This window comes from Mustela lutreola, chromosome 10 (genome assembly GCF_030435805.1).
Source record: "Mustela lutreola isolate mMusLut2 chromosome 10, mMusLut2.pri, whole genome shotgun sequence".
Lineage (NCBI taxonomy): Eukaryota > Metazoa > Chordata > Mammalia > Carnivora > Mustelidae > Mustela > Mustela lutreola.
Window position 1 is genome coordinate 16,554,498 of NC_081299.1, and position 23,316 is coordinate 16,577,813.

The following is a 23,316-nucleotide window of genomic DNA, read 5'->3' on the forward strand; positions in this document are numbered from 1 at the left end:
TCTGAGTGATATGGGAGCCCTTGTAGGGTGCGGAGCAGAAGAGTGCCAGGACTTGACTCACATTTTTAAAGGACCACTCAGGCTTGTGTGTGGAGGGCCAGGGTAGGGGCGGGGAGGCCAGGGCTCTGTTCAGAAGCAGCGGTGGAGGCTCCTAGAGTCCCAGACTCTTGATATGCTTCAGAGTTGGACCCCATAGGACTCGCTGGTGAATTAAAGCCAAACAGGAGAGAAGACGACTCAGGAAGGGCCCCAGAGGTTTTGGCCAAAGCCACCAGAATGGGGAAGCCTGTGTGTGGGAGGGGTTTGGGGCAAAGGGACAGTGTTCAGGACTGTCATTAATTCTGAGCCAAGTGCAAGTACAGAAGTAGGCACTGGGCCATTTGAATCTGGAACTTAGAGGTCCGTATCAACGATATAATTTAGAAAATCACTGACATTAGAAAATAGAGAATATTTAAAGCCATCACCAGGGAGTGAAATGAAGTGGAGGAGGTTCTGAGCCCTGAGCGCCGAGGTCGAGGAGCTGTGAGTGCGGGATGGAGGCAAAGACCATGAAGTCATGCATCGTGGGTGCGAAATGGGCTTTACCAGGGGACCCAGATGCGGCGGGTCAGCAGTTTATGAGGTGCTGGTGCATTATGCTGGCTCTCATCATCGTATGGAGAGAGGTTCAAGGTTCAAGACGGAAAGATCCTGACATGTGTTCCAGAAGATTCCACCACCCCAAGCCAACACCCCCCCACCCCCCCACCCCTACCACACTGCTCTACTGTATAGACCGAGTGAGGTCGTCAGCCTTGCAAGTAAAGAAAAGCTGGTCTGAACTCAGCCACCAGGGAAATTGCTTGTGGGGCTGAGGTCCCTGAAGGCCCTGAGGGAAGGGGAGACCTTGTGCAGTGGTTTCTGCTTTGGGGATGGGAGCCACCGCCTGGAGCCCACCTGCTGTCATCTCATTGCTGGAACCTGGAGTGAGCCCCCAGGGTCTTCCCATACAATCCAGATTTTTCCAAGGTCCATCCCCTGACCCAGGGCTCACCAACATAAGCCTTCCCGCTAGGGATGGAGCTCAGTAAGAGTGTAACACACAAGGGGGGGAGAAATCAGCTGGGCTCCTAAGAGGATTTCCAGCTGTTGTTGGCCAATGGGGGGGTGGGGAGACACCGGAGGGGGAAGGAAGAGCCTGGAGTGATGACACAATGTCCACGATGGCCGTGCAGTCCACACCAGATGCGAGGAATTATCCATCCCTCTGAGCAAGGGATGGAAACATGGTTGTGGAGGCCCAAGAACAGCTGTTGGTGGCTGCGGCCAGCTAGGAACAATGTCCTTGCCATTGTCAGAGAGTGAGTCGCTGGTAAGTCTCCTGTAGCTGGGGATGGTGCAGGGTGGGGAGGTTGGTCAGTGTGGGGGTATGTTCAGCACTGTGATAGGTTCACGCCATGGGCTCTGGCCTGAGCAGCTGCTAGAAGCCCTTCAGTGTTGCCTGGCCCACTCTGGAGAAGAAGGCAAGTTTATTTAGCCCTCCAGCCTGGTCTGTTGCCTCAGATCTCTGGCGTGTGTTTCTGACGGATCATCACCTGTGGGCTGTCATGAACCCGGGAAGAGCTGGATCGTTTGTCCTTTCCAGAGCTCTACTCTCCACAGGAACCCAGAAGTCAGCATTCCGCCTGACACGTCAGGTGTACCCTTCTCTTTCCTAGCTGCCCACAGAAGATGAGGGAGTGCTGATCTAATGGCACCTTGAACGAGCCATACCAAAGCTCCCTTGTACCCACCATCTGCAGGGGGCAAGTGTGGAAGAGCAAGAGAATTCCGTACTGACAGAGCCCACAACTGGGCGGCAGCAGCTTTAAACAGAGTTCCATTGTCAGATTGTGTCATAGCAGGAAATCTTAGTGTTGGGTCGGAGGGCTCCGGGAGTGCAGGAGGAACAATAGAAATGACAGGAAATGACAGCCGGCCTGCCATCTTCCAAGCCCCCTCCCTCCCTTTCCTTAACCCTTGACTCTCCTGCCAAAAGGATGTATGCCCAGGTCACAGCTTCATAGGTAACCCGATACCTATGCAGGAAACAGAAGTATTAGGACCCCCCCACCCCATACCCTCCGATCACCAAATACCCTAACATATATGTGAGCCCATGCCCTGCCTTGGCCCAATAAAAGACCCCCCTGCCGACTCCCTCCCAGTGGGACTATCCCCCACTCCCCTTTCCAGAGTCGAGGAACCTCCCCCGAAGAACCTCGCGGGGCGGTGGGAGGGGGCACCTCCTCCCCTCACGACTTTCCTGGCTACCCTTCTCCTGAGCCCTGAAACTTCGCCGGAATGCACCTTTAATATAATCTTGCCTTGTGCCTGCCTCGCCTGGTGTCGTCTTTATCTCGCCTATAAAACCTTACACTTACACTTACACCCCCTTTCCTAAATCAGGTCTACGGCAGTCAGAATCCACTGCCACCAATTTGGCTATTATGAACTGGTCAGATGACCAAGTTCTTGAGATAGACCTTGAGCCACAGGCCAGCATTTCTTGCAAGTGAGTCATACTGTGTGAGTACGAGTGCTTCATGGGTCAAGTGGATCTTCACTGGGCCACCTCGGACCTCCATGATGGTTTTGTTATTGGTAGGTCCAGGGAAGGATTTAGTGTCCAGTGTTTTACTGTGAGCTCATTCACATATCACCTCCTTTGGACTTTGTGGCCAAATTGCTTTATCTGTTTCCACAGCAGAGATGCTCCTAATGGTCCAGTTCTAGTTGGTCCCATGACCTGGCCATACAGCAAGACCATTAGCAATGGCCCATGAAGCTACGTGAAAGGGACTGTTGACAAAGGTGTGAGAAGCATCTTAAAAAGAGTGTAGTCCCCCTGGGCTGGAAAACGGGGGGGGGGGGGGGATACACCTCCCCCCGGCTCCAAAGGGAACCTGGAAGAAGACGGTCCTGTTGAGAGAGCCTCCCTGAGAGGAGTGACCCTGTGTGAAGGAACCCAGTCAGCCCTAAAGTAGCCTGACACAACCCCAGAGTGGAGAGTGGACTTGGAGAGGCAAGGAGAAGGTACCTGACCCACAAGGGAGGCTTGTGGTTTTAGGTAGGGAGGTCATGGGAAGACAGACCTGAGGGCACGTGGTAACTCACCAAACCCTCACAACATGCAAGGAGGGTGATAGTGCTCCTCTCCCCATTTGACAATTGAGCAAACTGAGGTACAGCGAGGACGAACAGTTAGAATTGTCTGAGAGCACACAGCTGGGAGTGCATAGAGGTGGGATTTAAAGCCAGGCTGTGAGGCTCCAGAGATCCTGCTCTTAAAAAAAAAAAAAAAAAAAAAAAAAAAAAGTTATAAGAGAGTCATTATAAAAGGAAGGTGCAGAAAACCCATAAGACTGTGATCAACCATCAGAGATGCTATTTAGGAAGCACTAATTGACTGTATACCAGCACCAGCACCAATGTTGGGTCCTGTTGGGGGCAGTAGACAAAGGAACAAGATGCCGTCCTTGACTCCAGAGAATTTATAATCTAGTTGGAGGATGGGGAGGGAATCCAGAAATGTGTGCAAATCAAATCCCAGCAGATCGTGATACTTTCTACTGCCAAGCTGAAGATAAAATGCGGGAGCTCGCCAAGGACAGACACTATTCCCAGCTGGGTTAGGGAAGCTCTCCGGAGGTGTAGTTTAGGAACTACTAAAGAAGTTTAATAGTTGAAAGGGGAAGATAGGGGCGCCTGGGGGGCTCAGTTGGTTGGGCGTCTGCCTTTGGCTCAGGTCATGGTCTCGGGGTTTTCAGGATCCTGGGATCGAGCCCTGCATCAAGCTCCCTGCTCAGTGGGAAGCCTGCTTCTCCATCTCCCACTCCCCTTGCTTGTGTTTCCTCTCTTGCTGTGTCTCTCTGTCAAATAAATAAACTCTTTTTTTTAAAAAGGAGGGGGGAAGATAAGGAGTTCCAGGGGAATAAATCATGCAAGCAAAGATGCCGATGCATTTGGGGGATGACCAGCCATCTGGTTTGATTAGAGATGCTTTTAGGTGGGGCCCCAACAAGGCATTAAGCCACACCAGATCCCATGGTGAGGTAGTGATTTCCTTCTAGTTCTCCTTATGGAGAAAACTCTTAGCTTGGTGCTAACATATCTCTCAAACACTAATAGTTACTAATCTCTCTTTTTAACCCCAAATTCCCAGGCTCAGACTTTTCCGGTGGGCAACCAAGCTCTGATTGGAACTTTAGTAACATGGATCTGTCTTCACTGTCTGCTTCTTCTTCCTTTTTTTTTTTTTTTTTTTGACAGTTATGTTCTATTTTAGCCAAACGATACAGCTTTTTTTTTTTTTTAAAGATTTATTTATTTATTTGACAGAGATTACAAGTAGGCAGAGAGGCAGGCAGAGAGAGAGAGAGGAGGAAGCAGGCTCCCTGCTGAGCAGAGAGCCTGATGCGGGACTCGATCCCAGGACCCTGAGATCATGACCTGAGCCGAAGGCAGCGGCTTAACCCACTGAGCCACCCAGGCGCCCCACGATACAGCTTTTAAATGTACAGTTAGTTATGTTTATTATGACTTTTCTTTCACAGGTACATTTATTTAAGGAAATGAGTCCATTTAAAGGGACGATATTGAGTTAAACATTCAGGTGGTTCGTGGCTCTGGCAAAAAATCACAAAGGGGGTACCTGATGACTGAAGTTTAGGATATTTCAGCACAAGGTATAAAGCAAATGAGGGAGAGTAAGGTGATCGGGGGCAAGCCTGGGAAAGGGGTCAGATCATGGAGGGTCTGAACACCACGGTAAGGAGTGTGGCCTTTCTTCTGTCAACCACAGCAGGTGTAGGCTCAAGAACAGGCGTGAACTTGCCCACTTGGCAGAGCTTGGCTCTGGCCTCGAGCAGAGGGGAAGGGGAAGACTGGGAGCTACGGCAGCCCAGGAGAGGCCATTGTAAGACTCTAGATGAACAGGGACAGGGCCCTGGACTAGGTTAATGTGGTCAGCCAAAAGAGAGGAGGAGCCAGGTTCTGGAGCCCCCTCAGGTTGTTCTTAGAACGTAACACAGCTGACCGAGTGAGGACAGCTTTCTTTCCCAAAGGCGATTGGACTTTCAGCCTCCAATCCTGCTCTCCAGTGTGATTTACTAAGAAAATTCAATAGTCTCTGACTGGGTTTTACTGAGTAAAGGTAACATCTGAAGAGAACAGCCCACCCCAGTCTGTCTGACCTCTTTAGGGGGAATTTGAAGTGCAGTCCGAGATGATGGAGAAAACTGAGTCATGTCTCCTTACTCTGTGTTTCCTCATGGGGAAAGTCCGCTGCCTGCTCGACCTCTTGTGATGACTCATTCTATTCCATACGATGAACATCTGATTTTCTAAGACCTTCAGCTTCATTTCACTGAACATAAGCCGTTCAAGGACCTTGTCCTGGAGGGCAAAGCAGGCGTGCAATCTCTCGACTTCTTTTGTGTTCAAGACGTGGCTGTTGGGTTTGACTTCAGGAGGCTTTGGTTTCTCTGCTTCTTCCTAGGCTCCCCACATCCCAGAAAAGGAAACATTGGTTAATAGTGATTTACAAACAGCCCATTAATCAGTCCACACAAGCAGCCTTCAAGGAGAGCATCTTTGCCACATCTTGTGGTTGAGAGAGTTGGGGTCCAGTGAGGAAAGGTCCTCTTCTCAGTTTGGGAGTCCCTGAACTCCTAGGGCCCATACTTGCCTTTGGTTCCTAGGAATAAATGAAATGGCCTGCTCATCTGTACCCACAGGGGACAGAAAGCACTTAACCAAGATATAGCTGTCTCCTGGAGAGTGTGTTTCTCCCAGTGTGCCTGAGACTGTTGTCAGGCCTCATAAAAATCACCACCTGCCAACTTTTCCTGTGGTCTCATGACACTGTCTGATCTTTGTCATCCTCATCTTTCTCTATGCCATTAATAATACTTTTTTTTTCCTTTGTGGAGTCAGCTACAAGATCCTCATCATTAAAACCAGTTTAAATATTTCAGGCATGCAGGGGCACTTGGGTGGCTCAGTTAGTTAAGCATCTGCCTTCAGCTTAGGTCGTCCTGGGATCGAGTCCCATATCGGGCTCCCTGCTCAGCGGGGAGCCTGCTTCTCCCTCCCCCTCTGCCTGCTGCTACCCCCTGCTTGTGTGCTGTCTCTCTCTCTCTCTGTGTCAAATAAATAAACAAAAATCTTAAAAAAATTAATTTCAGGGGCGCCTGGGTGGCTCAGTGGGTGAAGCCTCTGCCTTCAGCTCGAGTCATGGTCTCAGGGTCCTGGGATCAAGTCCCGCGTCGGGCTCTCTGCTCAGCGGGGAGCCTGCTTCCCCCACTCTCTCTGCCTGCCTCTCTGCCTGCTTGTGATCTCTCTCTCTCTGTCAAATAAATAAAAATTAAAAAATCTTAAAAAAATTAATTTCAGAGGCGCCTGGGTGGCTCAGTGGGTTAAAGCCTCTGCCTTCAGCTCAGATCATGATCCCAGGGTCCTGGGATCGAGCCCCACATCGGGCTCTCTGCTCAGCAGGGAGCCTGCTTCCTCCTCTCTCTCTGCTTGCCTCTCTGCTTACCTGTGATCTCTGTCTGTCAAATAAATAAATAAAATCTTTAAAAAAAATTAATTTCAGACATGCAAAAAAAGGTGAATATTACAGCAAATACTCACATTCCCATACCAGTATGAGGAATAAAATATGACAAATGTAACTGGAGTCCCCTGTGGGTCCTTCTCATAGAGTTCCCTCTCCCTCTGAACCTCATCTCAATGGCAATCTTGAACTCAGAAGTTATTTTTCCCATATATTTCTTTACCATAGTGGTTCTCAGTGGGAGGCTCTTTTGCCTCCCCCACTGGACATTTGGCAATGTCTGACATTGTTGGTTGTCACAATAGGGGGGCCGGGAGGTGCTCTTAGCATCTGTGGGTAGAAGCTAAGGATGTCACTAAACATGGTACAATCCACAGGACAGGCCCTCACAATCAAGAATTATCTCACTCAAAATATCAAACGCCCAGAGGTGGAGAGATCCAACCTTAATATATTTTCCCTATGCACAGGCATCCACAGACAAGGCGGTGTATGGTCTCATGTGCTTTTTTATCTTTCCATAAAAGGTATAGCAATCTGCATACATTTCCACGGTCTTCCTTAAGCCATTCTAGAGAAGCGTCTATGTTCTGCCGGTATCTTTAGTTCATCCATTTAAGATTTTTCCACTTTAAAGTAATGGTTACTGTTGCCAAACCATGTTGATGTCAGACATGAAGTAGGAGAGTCTGGGATGGTCCCCCATTTTTTTTTAACAAGTTTTTTTCTCTTTGTTTTCTTTCTATTGAAGTATGACTAGTATACAGTGTATACTAATTGTTGTATACTCGGGTATACAACATGGTGATTCTATGACTGTATAAATACATTTTTCAGTGCTCATCAAGATAAGTGTACTCTTAACGCCCTTTACATATTTCATTTGTTTCCCACCTACCACCCCCCTGGCAACCACCAGTTCTTTGTTTTGTTTTGCTTTTCATCTAGGGATGGTCTCTATTTCACAGCCCAGGCAACTGACCAGGCAACTGACACCTTGTAAAAGAAGTGCTTTGTCCTCCATCCCCCAAGTGGGAGTTGTGGAACAGGGGCTTAGACCCAGAGCTGTGGATATTTCAGTCCTGTACCCATTATCCTGACATCTTCCCTGCCCCCCCCCCAGTCTAGCTGTAAATATCCCATCATCCTTAGCTGAAGCTAAGGCCCCTCTTGCTCACCTTCGGGGGCTCTGGGGGAGTGGGCTTGAGTTCATGCTTGACCAGCCAGTTGCTAAGCAACAGCAGAAGGAATAGGAAGCCAAACAAGGCTGGCTTATAGCCTATCAGCCAAGCCACCAGTGCTCCTACGGTGCCAGAGGAAGCAAGTATCCCATGGAGATACCTAAAAAGAGACATTATTTCCCCCAGCATTATGGCTTGGAGGCACCCAGGCCCCAAGACCCAGCCTTGGTGACCCCTCTAGGACAGTTGCCCTCCATGACAGGAGCCGTGGCTGCCCCCTCCTCTGAGTCATAACCAGCCGCCCTGCTGCCGCATAACAATAATATTAACTACTCCTATGTCTTAAGCAGCCACTATGTGCCAGACTTTGACAGGCAGATTGTAAGCAACATCTCATGATGTCCTCACAACAGCCAGGTGATGTTGGCTAGAGTGATACTTCATTTATTCAACAGTACTTCTGGGCCTCACCCTTGGGAATAAAATGGTCAGCAGCACAGAGCCCTTACCCTCATTGTGAGGAAGACTGCAAAGGAAAACTACCCCAGATCTGGAAATAAGACGAAGAGATTACTCCAAGCTTGTCTATGCAGTCATATTAGAATATTGTCCAGTTGGTCTACCTGTTGGTCATCTGATGCTTTAGGGGAAGGTAACTTTGACAGTACTGTTTAATATCGGATAGAGTCCTGACTCTGTGAAGTCAGATGTTACCTTTGTAAAAGTTGGATAAGTCGCTCTAGCAATTACACTTTGGAATATAGATCTAAAATAATTGAAAGCTGGATCTTTTTCTTTTCCTTTTTTTTTTAAGGATTTTACTTTTTTGTTTGACAGAGAGTGAGCACAAGTGGGAGTGGGGGTGGTGAGGGAGAGGGAGATGTAGTCTCTTTGCTGAGCAGAGTCCAATATGGGGCTTAATCCCAAGACCCTGGGATCATGACCTGAGCCAAAGGCAGAGGCCTAACCAACTGAGCCACCCAGGCACCCCAAAATCTGGGTCTTTTTTTTTTTTTAAGATTTTGTTTATTTATTTGACAGACAGAGATCACAAGTAGGCAGAGAGGCAGACAGAGAGAGAGAAGGAAGCAGGCACCCCGCTGAGCAGAGAGCCCGATGCGGGGCTCCATTGCAGGACCCTGGGATCATGATCTGAGCCGAAGGCAGAGGCTTTAACCCACTGAGCCACTCAGGCGCCCCTCAAAATCTGGGTCTTAAAGAGCTATTTGCACACCCATGTTCATAACAGCATTATTCACAATAGCTAAAAGGTAGAAGCAACCCTGAAATCCAACAACAGATGAATGGATAAACAAAATGTGTGTGCACAGACAATGAAATTACTCATCCTTAAAAAGGAAGGAAATCCAGAAAACCCTGAGGGGTGTTGCCATGTTCTCCTTTCCCATCCACCATCCAACGTAGAACTGCTGCCAAGATGCAGATTTTCATGAAAACCCTTATGGGAAAGACCATCACCCTTGAGGCTGAACCCTCAAATACATTAGAAAATACAAAGGCGGAGAACCAGGAGAAGGAAGGAATTCTCCCAATCGGCAGAGGCTGATTCTCACCGGCAAGCACCTGGAGGGTGGACATACTATGTCTGACTATGATGTTCGAAAGGAGTCCACTCTTCATCTTATGTTGAGACTTTGTGGTGGCACAAAGAAAAGACAGAAGTCTGAGACCACGCCCAAGAAGAATAAGCATAAGAGAAAGAAGATTAAGCCAGCCATCCTGAAATACTATCTCTGAGGTAAATGAGACGGGGCTACATCAGTTACCTTTGCTGGGTGTGCCCTTCAAATGGATGTGATGCTGGTGTTCTTATGGCTAGCACTTTAACAGATGTTATTGTAGCAAATGTTGTCTGACCTACCGCTTCGACAGACCAGAGTATACGTAATTGTATAGGGGTTGAAAAAAGACGTGAACTAACATTAAATTAAAAAAAAAAGAGGAAGGGCTTCAGTGGGTGAAGCCTCTGCCTTCAGCTCAGGTCATGATCCCAGAGTCTTGGGATCAAGCTCCGAATAGGGCTCTCCGCTCAGCGGGGAGCCTGCTTCCCCTTCTCTCTCTGCTGGCCTCTCTGCCTACTTGTGATCTCTCCATCTCTGTCAAATAAATACAAAATCTTAAAAAAAAAAAGAGAGAGAGAAGGAAATTCTGACATATGCTACAACATGGGTTAACTTTGAGGCGATTATGTTCAGTGAAAGCAGCCAGTCACCAAAACACAAAAGTCATCTGACTCCACTTAAGTGAGATACCCAGAGTAGTTAAAGTTACAGAGATAGAAAGTAGCATGGTGTTTGCCAGGAGGAGGCAGGAGGAGGCAGGGAGAAATGACGAATCATGGTTTAATGGGCACAGAATTTTATAAAATGAGAGTTCTGGAGATTGTACAAACATGAGAATGTAATTAACTGCAGTGAGTTATACACTTAAAAATGGTCAAGGTGATACATTTTATTAAACTGATAAGAACAGATACTACACTTGATCTTAGCCAAAAGGCCGAGAAGCGATGGGTGATACATTTTATATTATGTGTCTTTTGCCATAAAATTTTTATAATGCGTTAAGTTGCAAATCATTTGTTGTTGTTGGAAATAGAGGCAAATGAGTTGTGTCTGATAGAAAAGATAACCTCAAAGTCTATAGTTTTATGTCCTTGGAAGACATTGAAACCATGTTTCTTATTTAACTTTACAATTTTATCCCAGCATTGTTTTCCACTGACTAGTGACCATATATCAGATTTTCATGTTTTCCCTTGAACCAGCATTGTCATCTTACTGGTTCTCTCAATAATGAGTTAGATAAATCTTTGACATATGCTCAGTATTTTGTATGAGAGTTCTTCATGTTGAAGTGTCAATTTTAATGGCTATAATACTCTAAGATATTCAATTAGTGGCCATTGTTGGGCCTTTAGGTTAATTCTTCTTTATTGCTATTATATATTATTTGAGGTAAACAGGACTAAAGTTAAATCTTTGTACACATACTTAAATAGTTTCCTAGAATATCCTCTGGAAAGTGGAATTGCTGGATTAAAAGATATACATATTTTTAAAAATCTAATTTTAAGTTTTATCAAATTGTTAAATGCACAATAAGATCTATAGGGTTTGAAACAAGCAATCTTTGCTTTATATCTGTCCCTTTCCATGCTCAAGTTATAGGACCCAGACAACTCATTCCAGCTTTTTAACTGTTTCTTCTGGTATTTATCTTGATATATCTAAATTGTATGCTTGTACTGTTAGTTCTTGATTTTTCAATTTTGATGTTTTATATTATCTTTTTATGATGGAAGATGAGAATTTAGCTCCCAGGCAGAATCTCTCCCATTCCCATTTCGTCTCTGATTCTGTAAACCCCTCTCATTCCTCTCCTCCACACACCTCTTTTCCCCACCCTTTCAGTATAATTCTATCGATTTGGTTAAAACAATATTAATCCTTATGTTATTATAGCTATGTCAGTGTAGTTCATAGCTGAGCCATATGTTGAACTATGATTACATTTTTTTTTCTTGCACAGCTTCTAAATTTCCTGGACTTGTCTCCTTTTTCCTGTTTGCCTAGTATAAAAAAAATTTCAACTTAATTGACGTAAAATTGACATAAAGTAAAATATGAAAATATTTTATGTGTACAGGACAGTGAGTTTTGACTAACATGTACACCACATAATCAAGATTAAAAAAAAAAAAATTTCCATCAACCCCAGCAAATTCCCTCCTGTTTTGCAGTCAGCCCTCACTCTCATCCCAAGTGATCACTGATCTGGGGATTCTATCACTAGACATTAGTTTTACCAGTTCTTGAAGTTCATGTAAATGGGATAATTTTTTGCAAAATTACAGTTTGAAGGGGTGCCTGGGTGGTTCAGCCAGGAAAGCATGTGACTCTTGAGTTCGACCCCACGTTGGGTGTAGAGATTACTTAAAGAAACAAAACACAAAACAAAAAAACTTTTTTAAAAAAGAGAATTATAGCTTGAAGAGAGAGGTATATACAAAAGCAATTATAGTTGTGTGTAATAAGTAGAAACAAGCTTGAAGAACACAAGTCGTTCCAGTGTTGGGTCACTAAAGGAGTCTTGGAGGAATTAAAAAAACAAACCACCATCACCATCTGCAGCACTAGTTAGAATTAACCTGGAATAGAAAGAGGTGTTATGCATGGAAGACAGGGAGTGCTAATGGGAAGGAGGTCCAGACAGAAGGAAGCGCAGGAACACGGCCCTGGAGGCAACAGCAATCCAGTTCGGACTCAAGCGTGGATTTCCTAACTTCTGTCCATTATATCACCACGAAATTCATTTACTCTCCAAGATTTCCCCAGTGCAAGCAGGACAATTATGAAACAATAAGATGACGTCCCAGTCACGGTTCAATGTTTTCCACTCACTAAACTGTAAACTCTTTGAAAGAAAAACTTCATAATTAAACTTTTGCCACGTAGTAAGCATTAATATTGGTCGAACTGACGAATGAAAGAACGAACGAACGAACGAATTCGTGGGTGTATGCAAGCCCCTGGAAAAAATGAGCGCCTTCGGAGGTGCAGTATGGCCCAGAAGCCCCAGGACCAGGAAGGTGCGGGGGCCGACTCCAAAGGCCAAGGCGACGCTCTAGGAGAGCATTGCGCTCCGTGCGGTGGTGTCGCTCTAGCCGCGAGGGCGCCGCTCTATGGCAGCCGGGGAAGGCGGGGCGGTGGACGTCCCGGGCCTTTTTGTCCCGACGCGGCTGGAGCGCGCTCAGCGCGTGCGTACGCGGCGGCGGTTGGCAGCGAGCTCCCGTGTGAAGTGAGGCAAGGCGAGGCGCCTCCGGACCCACGGACCGACAGACCGAGCGGCCCCTCCGGCCGTCGGCGGCCAGGCGGCCAGAGATGTTGTCTGGGAAGAAGGCCGCGGCGGCGGCGGCGGCGGCAGCCGCGGCGGCGGCCGGGAATGAGGCTGGCCCCGGGGCGGCGGGCGGCGCGGAGAACGGCTCTGAGGTGGCCGCGCAGCCCACGGGCCTGTCGGGCCCTGCCGAGGCCGGCCCGGGGGTGGCCGGGGAGCGCACTCCCCGCAAGAAAGAGCCTCCGCGGGCTTCGCCTCCCGGGGGCCTGGCGGAGCCGCCGGGGTCCGCCGGGCCTCAAGCCGGGCCTACCGTCGTGCCTGGATCTGCGACCCCCATGGAAACGGGAATCGCCGAGACTCCGGAGGGGCGACGGACCAGCCGGCGCAAGCGAGCGAAGGTGAGCCGCGACCCCGTCCCGCGCGCCTTAGCCCCGGGTGCCCGGCTCCCTCGAGGTTGCAGGCCCCCGGCCACCCCCACCTCCCCACCAGCTGGGTGGGTGGGTGTGTGGGGTGAGGGAGGCGGAGGGCTCGCGCCGGCTGAATGCGCTCTTTGTGCGGGGACCCGGGCGTCTCGGGAAAGGGGCCCCGATGGGAGGGGTGGTAGACTCCTTACATCTGTACACCTTTTCTGTCCTGGGCTGGGAAACATGGCTCCCTGACGTGGAGTTCTGGCCGGCGTTGCTGGAGACAGGCACGGCTTGTTTGTCCGCAGATGTGTCTGGAGGCCCCCGGGCTGTGTTTGAGGAGTTTCAACTGGGCGCGCGTTGAGGCTGTGGGGGTTATGCTAAAGAAATGGCTTTAGCTATGGAGACGGAAAAGAACATTTTTTTTTTTTTTTAAGGCCTGCTGTGCGCTAGTTTTCCTCTTTTATTCTCTCAACGATCTCTTGACATAGAATATTTACAGATTGAGGAACCTGATGAAGAGAGCTAATGTCAGCTAGTCAGGGTGCAAAAAGATAGGGAAAGAAAAAGACTTGTCACCCGAACAGTGTATACAGACAACAGCTGCCTCACATCTCCGGGCGCCAGAGGCTGTGTTCAGGGCGTCACTAACATTTTATTTTTGCTAAACACCAGTGGGCAGGTATTGTTAGCCCCGCTTTAGGAAGTGAGCAAGCAGAGGCACACAGTGGAAGCAAACTTGCCCAGAGTCGCATAACTCAGTCCGTGGTGGAACGGGAATCTAGGTTTAAGTTGGGAGAAGGTAGCCTCGGCCTCAGACAAAGGACCACATGGAACACCAGCTGTGCAGGGCCCTACGGCAGAATTAGGGCATGGACTTTTTAGACTTGGGTGTTTTCTGGAGATGTATACTTTTAAAATAAATACTGAAAATCATGCAATTCGTATCGTTTATGCATATAACAAGTTTTCTGTCTGTATGTAACTTTTTTTTTTTTTAAGATTTTATTTATTTATTTGACAGACAGAGATCACAAGTAGGCAGAGAGGCAGGCAGAGAGAGAGAGAGAGGGAAGCAGGCTTCCTGCGGAGCAGGGAGCCGGATGCGGGGCTCGATCCCAGGACCCTGAGATCATGACCGGAGCCGAAGGCAGCAGCCCAAACCACTGAGCCACCCAGGCGCCCCTGTATGTAATTTTTAAATGGGTATGTCAAGTCTGTGTGGGAAGAGCTTCTTGAGAAGAGCATTAGCCAGACTGAGCCCTCAGATTCAACTGCCCACTCAAGACATCTCTCCAAGAATAAAAAACCCTTTGCCAAAAAAAGGAAAGGTTTTGGGGGGCTTTTATCAACGCATGGGTTAGAAAAGACATAGGTTGGAGACTCCCAACTCTCAGAAATAGAGGGCAGAAGCCCAAGGGTTTTCTTTTCCATTCTTTTTTTTTTTTTTTAAGATTTTATTTATTTGACAGAGAGAGAGAGAGCTATCACAAGTACGCAGAGAGGGAGGGGGAAGCAGGCTCCCGGCTGAGAGAGCAGAGAGGCAATGCCTGATCCCAGGACCCTGAGATCACGACTGGAGCCAAGGCTTAACCCACTGAGCCACCCATGTAAAGGGTTTTCATTTTACTATTTTAATAGGAAGTATGGCCAGAAACCATGTGATAAGATTTTTTTTTTCTTTCTTTTTTTTTTTTTTTGTGAATGATATTTTTTAAGATTTTATTTATTTGACAGGCAGAGATCACAAGGAGGCAGAGGGAGGAACGGAAGCAGGCTCCCTGCTGTGCAGACAGAATGTGGGGCTCCATCCCAGGACCCTGGACCATGCCTGAGCCCCACTGAGCCACACAGGCGCCCCTTTTTTGTTGTTTTTTGTTTATTTATTTGACAGACAGAGATCACAAGTAGGCAGAGAGGCAGGCAGAGAGAGAAGGGGAAGCAGGCTCCCCGCCAAGCAGAGAGCCCGATGCAGAGCTCAATCCCAGGAGCCCGGGACCATGACCTGAGCTAAAGGCAGGGGCTTTAAGCCACTGAGCCGCCCAGGCACCCCTATCATGTGCCCTCTTTAATGCCCATCACCCAGTTATCCCACCCCCCGCCCTTTTTAAAAAAGATTTTATTTGTTTGAGAGAAAGAGCTTGGGAGTGGCCTAGGGAGAGGGATAAGTAGCCTCCCTGCTGAGCAGGGATCCTGGTGGGGGGCTCCATCCCAGGACCCCAGGATCATGACCTGAGCTGAAGGCAGATGCTTAACGACTGAGCCACCCAGGCGCCCTGATACTCTTTTTTATTATAGCCATTCTAGTGGATGTGAAGTGGTATCTCATGATGGTTTTGATATGCATTTCCCTAATGACTGATGATACTGAACATCTTTTCTTATGCTTATTGGTCATTAGTTAGTTGTATATCTGTGATGAAATGTCTGTTCAGATCCTTGGCTTGTTTTTAAACTGGGTTGTATTTTTATATGGTGATTATGAAAGCTTTTTATTTTGATGTCCAGTTTGTTTATTTTTCTTTTGTTCCTTTTGCTTCTGGGGTTATATCCAAGAAACCATTGTCTAACCCCATGTCATGAAGATCTGCTTCCGTGTTTTCTTCTAAGAGTTTAGGTTTATTGGATCTATGATCATTTTGGAGTTAATTTTTGTATATGGTATAAAGTAGGAGTTCAACTGCATTCTTTTTTATGTGGATATCCCCTTGTCCCAGCACATTTTATTGAAGACTATTCTCTCCCCCTTTGAATGGTTGGCACCCTCATTGGTTGGCCATAAATGTAAAGGTTTGTTTCTGGACCATCATTGCTGTCCCACTGATCTGTATTTTTGTTCTATGCCAGTACCACATTGTCCTGATTACTGTGACTTTGTGTAGTAAGGGGTGTGTGTGTGTGTGTGTGTATGTGAAATAATAAGTTTTTTCTTTGTGAAATCAGGAAGTTTGATTTCTTCAACTGTGCTCTTTTTTCAAGATTCTTTTGGATATTCTGTGACCCTTTTATTTCCACATGAATTTTAGAATCAGATTATCAGTATCTGAAAAAAAGGCAACTGATATTCTGATTGGGATTGCCTTGAATCTGTAGATCAATTTGGGACATATCATAAGATTTCTGTCTTTATAATTTTCCTGGGTTTAATTCCTGTTACACTGTTTTTCCATTGTGATTAGCTCTGAAACTCTCAAGAGAAAAGTGGGTTACCTGTTTATTTGGGGGAGCAACTAGGAAGTAAGGTACTAGGGAAACTGATCTATTCCTCACCAGCCTTGGGAGCCAGAGGAAACAGACCTCAAGGGATAGAGTATGCATTAAAGGAGGAAAAAGCAAGCTGAGTCCAGTATAGACTAGTCTTGCCTCAAGAGTTCTGAGGTATATGCAGGTGGGTATATCTGTATGTAGAAATGTAGATTCAATAGGGGACATGGATACAGATGTTTTTTATATAGTTTTGTAACTAAAACAAGGTTCAGGGTATTGGGAGGGGTCCATGCAGTTGGGAGGTCCCTAAAGGTTAAGTTGCATTAGTTCCAGAATATAGTCATCTCTGACTGTGTATGCTAATATTATGGCAAATATTTAAGGTTTGGATTTGTTAAGTTGGATTGGAACTTTAGTTAGGAACTTTAGGGTTGGGACTTGAGGAATGGTGGCCTTCAACTGGGCCTTGAAAAAGCACAGAATTTAGAAAAATATTCGGAAAAGGAGTTAATTTTTCTCCCTATGATTCATTTTCCTCAGGAAAATAAACTTGTAAGGTTTTTAGGTTTAGATATAATGTAAACAAAGTACTTATTATGGTGTTTGGCTTAGAGTAAGAAACCCAGTAATTAAGTACTACCAGTGGAAAAAGGTAGTGAAACATGCTTAATATATTCTGTGGTTTGAGAAGCAGCAGGAGTCCAGAATGGACAGTTGAATATTGGGAACAAGGGGCAAATGAATTTAACTGAAAATGACATTTTTCTAGGAGCAAGATAAACTGGAGGGATCAGTAGTATTTAGGTTGTAGAGTCATGTCCAGGTTATAGAGAGAGCCAAACACTAAACCTGTGCTAGTCAATATGGTAACCAGTAGCCCATGTTACTAGTATGACTGAGGAAACGGAGTTTTTCTTTTAAACTTGAATCACATGGCTAAGTGCTCAATAGCAACATGTGGCTATTGCTGCCATATTGGAAGCACAGATCCAAACGTTGCCATTATCACAAAAAATGGTATCAGACAGCACTGTACTAGACTGAGAAGTGCAGACCTAAAGTGCTGTAACAATTCAGAGAAAGAAAAGATAGTACTTGCAAGTTTGGAATAGTTAGGAAATAATTTGCAATCGGGATGAGCTTTGAATTCTGGCATTGGATTAACAGAAGCAGGTGGGAATCCATAGAATAACACTGAGGACTTTTTTTTTTTTTTTTTTTTTTTTTAAAGATTTTATTTATTTATTTGACAGAGAGAAATCACAAGCAGGCAGAGAGGCAGGCAGAGAGAGAGAGAGGAGGAAGCAGGCTCCCTGCTGAGCAGAGAGCCCGATGCGGGACTCGATCCCAGGACCCTGAGATCACGACCTGAGCCGAAGGCAGCGGCTTAACCACCGAGCCACCCAGGCGCCCAACACTGAGGACTTTTTGATAAGTGTGTTAGAAAATGGCTAAAAGTAAGTTCATCTGGTTAGAGCCAGAAAGTTTCTATGCTGGTTTGAAAAACTTGGCATTCACCTTTAAACTATCTAAAAATATCACGTGTTTGGGAAATCAGTATGGCAGTTGTGCCCTAGGTGACTTAAAAGGAAGAAAGATTAAGAAGACTGGAGCCTTAAGATGATTGGAAAATGAATGAAGCGTTGTGGCAAGGGTGAGGAAGAGAAGGGAGAGACTAGAGGTGTAAATTTCAGAGTCATCTGACGTACATCTGCCTGACAGACATCTTTATGTCCTTGGTTGTAAGTAGTTGTAGAACCTCCAAAGTCAAAAAAAAAAAAAAAAAAAAAAAAAAGAACCTCCAAAGTCTTGGAGGATTTTACTTAGGGATGAGAGGGCCTCAGTACTTTGTGAGTATTGTTTTTCTCGGGGGAACAGTTTTTAATTTTTTAGAGTTTTTAAGATTCTTTCAGATGGTTTAACTTTTTATTAAGTGGAGAAACTTTTTTTTTTTACAAAATAAAACTTTATCCAAAATCAAGTAGTATTTGTCTGTTTTATATATATATATATATATATATATAATATATATATATTTTTTAAAGATTTTATTTATTTATTTGACAGAGATCACAAGTAGGCAGAGAGGCAGGCAGAGAGAGAGGGGGAAGCAGGCTCCCCGCCGAACAGAGAGCCCGATGCGGGGCTCAATTCCAGGACCCCAGGATCACGACCTGAGCTGAAGGCAGAGGCTTTAACCCACTGAGCCACCCAGGCGCCCCTTGCCTGTTTTATATTAAGAAGTTTTTTAAAATTTAATTTAATTTTTATTTATTTATTTATTAAAGATTTTATTTATTTGACAGAGAGAGTGAGAGAGCACAAGCAGGGTGAGCAGCAGCAGGAGAGGGAGAAGCAGTTCCCCGCCAAGCAGTGAGCCTGATGCAGGGCTCGATCCCAGGACCCTGGGATTATGACCTGAGTCGAAGGCAGATGCTTAATCAACTGAGCCACCCAGACACCCTGTATTAAGAAGTTTAATTTTATAACCTTTATTTTAGTTGTCAGTCTTTGAGAAAATGAGGCTTTTCTTTTATAGAGAGATCACCAAATTTGACAATGGAGATTAAGCTTTATTGTTGCCATCTTATTTTGGTCTCAGAATCCAGTTTTATTATTTCAGTTGTTTATGAAGTCTTGTAAGACCCAGTGCTTGATAAGATCCAGTGATTGATAAGTAGTGCAAATGGTTGTTTTTTTAGCTTGTCTTGTCATCTCAGGACACTGTCTTGGTTGAACAGATTGCAGAAGAAATTTCATTGTTAGGTCTACCCCAGAATTATTACCCAAGCATTACAAGTTCATGTGTTTGTTGTTGGTCTCCAAAGGATTATGGTTTGGTGGAATACATATAAATGTGTATTTAAATGAATCATGAAGAATCTTAGGGTTCTGTGAAACACACATTATTTTTTTTTCCTTGTTATTGCTGTTTTTAAATACTACCTATAGATATTTTTGCTCCTACTTCTAGGTGTTTTTCTGATCTCTTTCTTTCCCTGAAAACTAAGAACTCTGTATTCCTTCTTAGTAGCTACTACTTCATGAAAAGATTGGGTTAAACAATGTTAAAAAGTGTTTTTGCTGCACAACTTCTCAGTAGCTTTAATGTGCATGTGATTGTCCTAGAGGGGTCCTGCAGTGTTTCCCAGACTTGATCGTGGGTTTTTCTTCGAAGGGTATACAGTCCTGTGGAACATCCTTTGGAAAGAGCTGAACTACTGCAGTAGAAAGGATCTTACGTTATTTCAGAATTTGCACATTGCCCAGTTCTACAATAGGCATTTGTTAAGTGATTATTGATTAAATGGATGAGATTGATGAACAGAGGCTTAAAGGGCCAAATCTTTGGGGGTAGGGACGGGGTCAAGCACTGTTGAGGGCTAAAAGAAAGGAAACTGCATACTCCTGTAACATGTGTTACATTTTCTGACCCCTCTCCCTCTTTGAAACTTTTCCCTTCTTGCAGCTTTTTTGCCTGTTGTCCTGAGGTCTGTTCTTAAAGTGTATCTCAGTTAAGTAGGGTGAAGTTTAGTATCGAGATTTCTAGAGGTTTTATTGTAAAGTCTCTCGATTTACCTGATAAGGACAGATAGTTTTTAACTAGAATTTCAGCTTATTAAGGGCACGGAGACTTTCATTTATAATTGTTTTCTCTGTTGTGGCCATGTACTCAGTGTTCTGTATTTGATAGATGAAACTATTATTCATGTGTTATAAATAAGAATCTTAGAGTATGGATCAGAACTGTTTAATTTATCCTTAATTTTTTGTTTCCATTTTCTGACACAATCCGTGTTACCACCCCTAGCCACCCACTCCCCTGCCTGAGTGTATTCATGTCATAGAAAGAAAAGAAAAGAAAGAGGCAAATAAAAGCTGGCCGAATATGGAGCTGTTTCAAAGATATTTCAAAAATTAAAGGAGATTACACTTGTGATCTGCAGAACTATTAATTTCAGAAACCAAATAAATTAGGTACGTTACATGTGGAAATCATAATGTCTTTGCTCTGTCTCCAGATCTAATGAATTTTTATTTCATTCATTTTATTGTTTCATTGAATCTGAAATAGAGAGTGGTTGTTGCTCTGGCTTCCTGGAATCTTTCTAGGGTAGGAGTTACAGTGACAGTTAATGTTCTAAGGCTGGTGACTATTTGTGATACTATATTATACATTCAGGCAAATAGGTTCATTATAATCTTTCCTATCTTAAGTTGCTTTATCCCCAATAAGACAATAGCCAAGATTGTTTCCTCTTTATACTTATTACCTAGTTCTCTCCTTTTATAACCAGAGTGTGAATTAGTAGTAAGATCTGTGGTCTCCATTTCTGTTTCACTTAATTTGTTGTAGTAAAGATTCTTTGCTTTCATCATTCAACTCTCTTAGGTCACCAGTTATTTTTGAAGCAAATGTACTTATTCGTAGTTTTAATTTGGCTGCTGCCATTTGCAGTTTTTATTAACTGCCATTTCTCCCCATTTGGTTTCTGGGATTTTGCTGTTCTACCATTCAATAGTAGAAGTACAGGCCTGGCCTGCCTGACAGTCTTTTGTTATTTTGGTAGCTGTTTTTTTTTTTTTTTTTTTTTTTTTAAAGATTTTACTTATTTATTTGACAGAGATCACAAGTAGGCAGGGGGAACCAGGCTTCCTGCTGAGCAGAGAGCCTGATGCAGGGCTTGATCCCAGGACCCTGGGATCATGACCTCAGCTGAAGGCAGAGGCTTTAACCCACTGAGCCACCCAGGCACCCCTGGTTAACTGTATTTTTATCTCAGGCTATTTTAGTCTTTGTTGAAACATCATGTTGAACATGATGTATATGTACATGTGAATACATAAGCACATACAAACATACCTGTATATACATACACATATTTTGAAAGAGTTCTCAGGAGTTGTAGAGAGCCTCAGATTCATCTAAATGTCAGTACTGTGATGTAAAATTGATAGATTAAGCTAAATCTGAACTGACACGAGATTGTTTCATGAGAGATTTTAGGGGTTTGGCTTTGTTTTGTTTTTATTTATTTATGTAATCTCTACACCCAGCATGGGTTACGCACAAACTCATGACCCTAAGATCAGGAGTCATGTGCTCTTGCGACTGAGCCAGCCAGGTACTCCCGAGATTCTGTTTTTAATAGCTACTTATTATGAACTAGCTTGTTCCTTGTTATTTGCTTGTTTCCCTTAAAATTTGAAGTTAAAAGGCAGTTCACTTTCACTGATGGTTCCAAATTGAGTCCCTGGTTTAGATGTTCACTGTATTTAGCTTTCCCTGGTGTAATCTCCATATAGGTAGAGTACAGAGAGATGGATGAAAGCTTGGCCAACCTCTCAGAAGATGAGTATTATTCAGAAGAAGAGAGAAATGCTAAAGCAGAAAAAGAAAAGAAGCTTCCCCCACCACCCCCTCAAGCCCCACCTGAGGAAGAAAACGAAAGCGAGCCTGAAGAACCATCTGGTGAGTTATAGTAACCAACTAGTTTTGTTTTATCTTGGAAATAAGAAAAAATGGATTAATTCCTATTCTGCTGCGTTGTTTATGTCTTTATCTTCGGTTTATAGTCTGTTGACCGTGTGTGTCTGTAGTGTATTTATGTGTGTATTTTTATACGCACACTTGCATACATATACAGTGGTACTGACATTTTGTGTGTGTGTACACATGTAGAAGGAAAGTAAAAGATGGGGATGGAAGGATAGTGACAGTGTAAGGCACTTGGAAGTTGGAGAAATAAACAATTCGAGAAAACATACAGAAAGCCAAATCTAAAGACCAAACCCCTCAGATTTATCTCTGATTCAGAATTTGTAGATTATTCTGGTCAAATTATGCATTTACTACATAGTTAGATACTTTCTGATAAAACCTTCAGAGTCAGGGTTAGTTTTGAGAACAATTTCCTGGTGAACAAATGTTAAAATACATTATAAAGTCAAGAAGAAAAGGACTAAGTGGCTTTTCAAAGGAATGGTAGAAGAGAAGGTTATGAAGAGATTCTAAACTGAGTCTTCCTATGACAGTGGGAGGATTATTGGAGACTGTGGTACTGGTTTTAGATCTTCAAACATCTTCGAAGAATTCTCACTAACATTCCCCAAGACTAAGTCCTACTGAGGATACCCAGACCAAGTACGGGTACCCTTCTGGTTTGGAGAGACCAAACAAAAGCAGAGTCTTAATTAATTTTTCATATTGTCTGTCCTTAATGGCTTTTCATTAACTTCTTGATTTGGAATTTTTACTGAGTCCTTCTCCTTAACGTTCTTTTTGTATTTCTAATAGCTCCAGGCTCATTTATCTCTCTAATTCTTCTAGTCCTGCATCTTTTAAAAACAAAATGTTTGTTTCAGATCCTGTCTGCTGTGTCTTGCATGACTTTCATAGGTACCCAAATAGAGACATATTTAATTTGAGAAATTTTATCTTTTGTTTTAGTTTTTGGGGGGTGGTTCTCTCCTGTGATGTCATATAAATCACCAGATGTTATTATTATTATTTTTTTAAAGGATTCTTACTGATGTATCACTTGAGAGAATTACAGGTCAGGTGTTAATTTATATTTAGATTTACAATTTACCAAACAGATTCTGGCCGAAACTCTCAAAAATTAAAATTTATAATTTCAGTAATTATTGTAAAATGTAATAAAAACATGGTTTGAAAACATTTAAGCCAGATGATTAGATTCTGGGTTCAATTTATCTCGGGAATCAAGGGTTTTCTAAGAATGGTTTCCCTAAAACTTTGTTAAAATGACTTCTTGGGGAATTACTAGCAGTGATCTGTTACCTCTGGGACAGATGTCCCTGACGCAAATGTAGTCTTCACACGGCAAATCACCACCTCTCTTTTTGTTGATTTTTTTTTTTCTTTCTAGTCTTTTATATTTAGCTCTCATCCCTTCTTTCTGTCCTTGCCTTCAACTTCTCCCTTGATTCTCTATTCCTTTTTCTTCTGTGATTCTTGCCTTTCTTTTCTTCTACCTTTGCTGTGGACTTACTGATGAATTAGGTATATGGGGATAAGCCTTGACATCTGTCATAGTTCAAGAGGTTTCTGTTTTCTTGGCTC

At 44.2% G+C, this 23,316-nt stretch overlaps 2 protein-coding genes and 2 pseudogenes across 3 annotated transcripts in view; 2 read left to right on the forward strand and 2 right to left on the reverse strand.

Annotated features, from left to right (window-relative positions):
- Nucleotides 1–4,570: 4,570 nt before the first annotated feature.
- Nucleotides 4,571–8,094, reverse strand: TEX46 (testis expressed 46). Its single transcript, XM_059137103.1, has 2 exons — nt 7,759–8,094; nt 4,571–5,517 (listed from the first exon to the last, which is right to left on the reverse strand). The coding sequence occupies exons 1-2, from the start codon at nt 7,948–7,950 to the stop codon at nt 5,221–5,223; spliced, it is 489 nt and encodes a 162-aa protein (XP_058993086.1). The 5' UTR covers nt 7,951–8,094; the 3' UTR covers nt 4,571–5,220.
- Nucleotides 8,095–9,194: 1,100 nt separating this feature from the next.
- Nucleotides 9,195–9,670, forward strand: LOC131809935 (ubiquitin-ribosomal protein eS31 fusion protein-like; annotated as a pseudogene).
- A 524-nt stretch (nt 9,671–10,194) lies between these two features.
- On the reverse strand, nt 10,195–10,293 carry LOC131810730 (U2 spliceosomal RNA; annotated as a pseudogene).
- Nucleotides 10,294–12,502: 2,209 nt separating this feature from the next.
- KDM1A (lysine demethylase 1A) overlaps nt 12,503–23,316 on the forward strand; it is a 60,507-nt gene continuing 49,693 nt past the window's right edge. Inside the window, exons 1-2 of one of the 2 annotated variants that reach the window (XM_059135453.1) lie at nt 12,503–13,016; nt 21,537–21,702. In XM_059135453.1, the coding sequence (XP_058991436.1) occupies nt 12,666–13,016; nt 21,537–21,702 (517 nt within the window). In that variant the 5' untranslated portion in view covers nt 12,503–12,665. The remainder of the gene's footprint in view (nt 13,017–21,536; nt 21,703–23,316) is intronic. The other variant, XM_059135454.1, reaches the window with a different exon arrangement.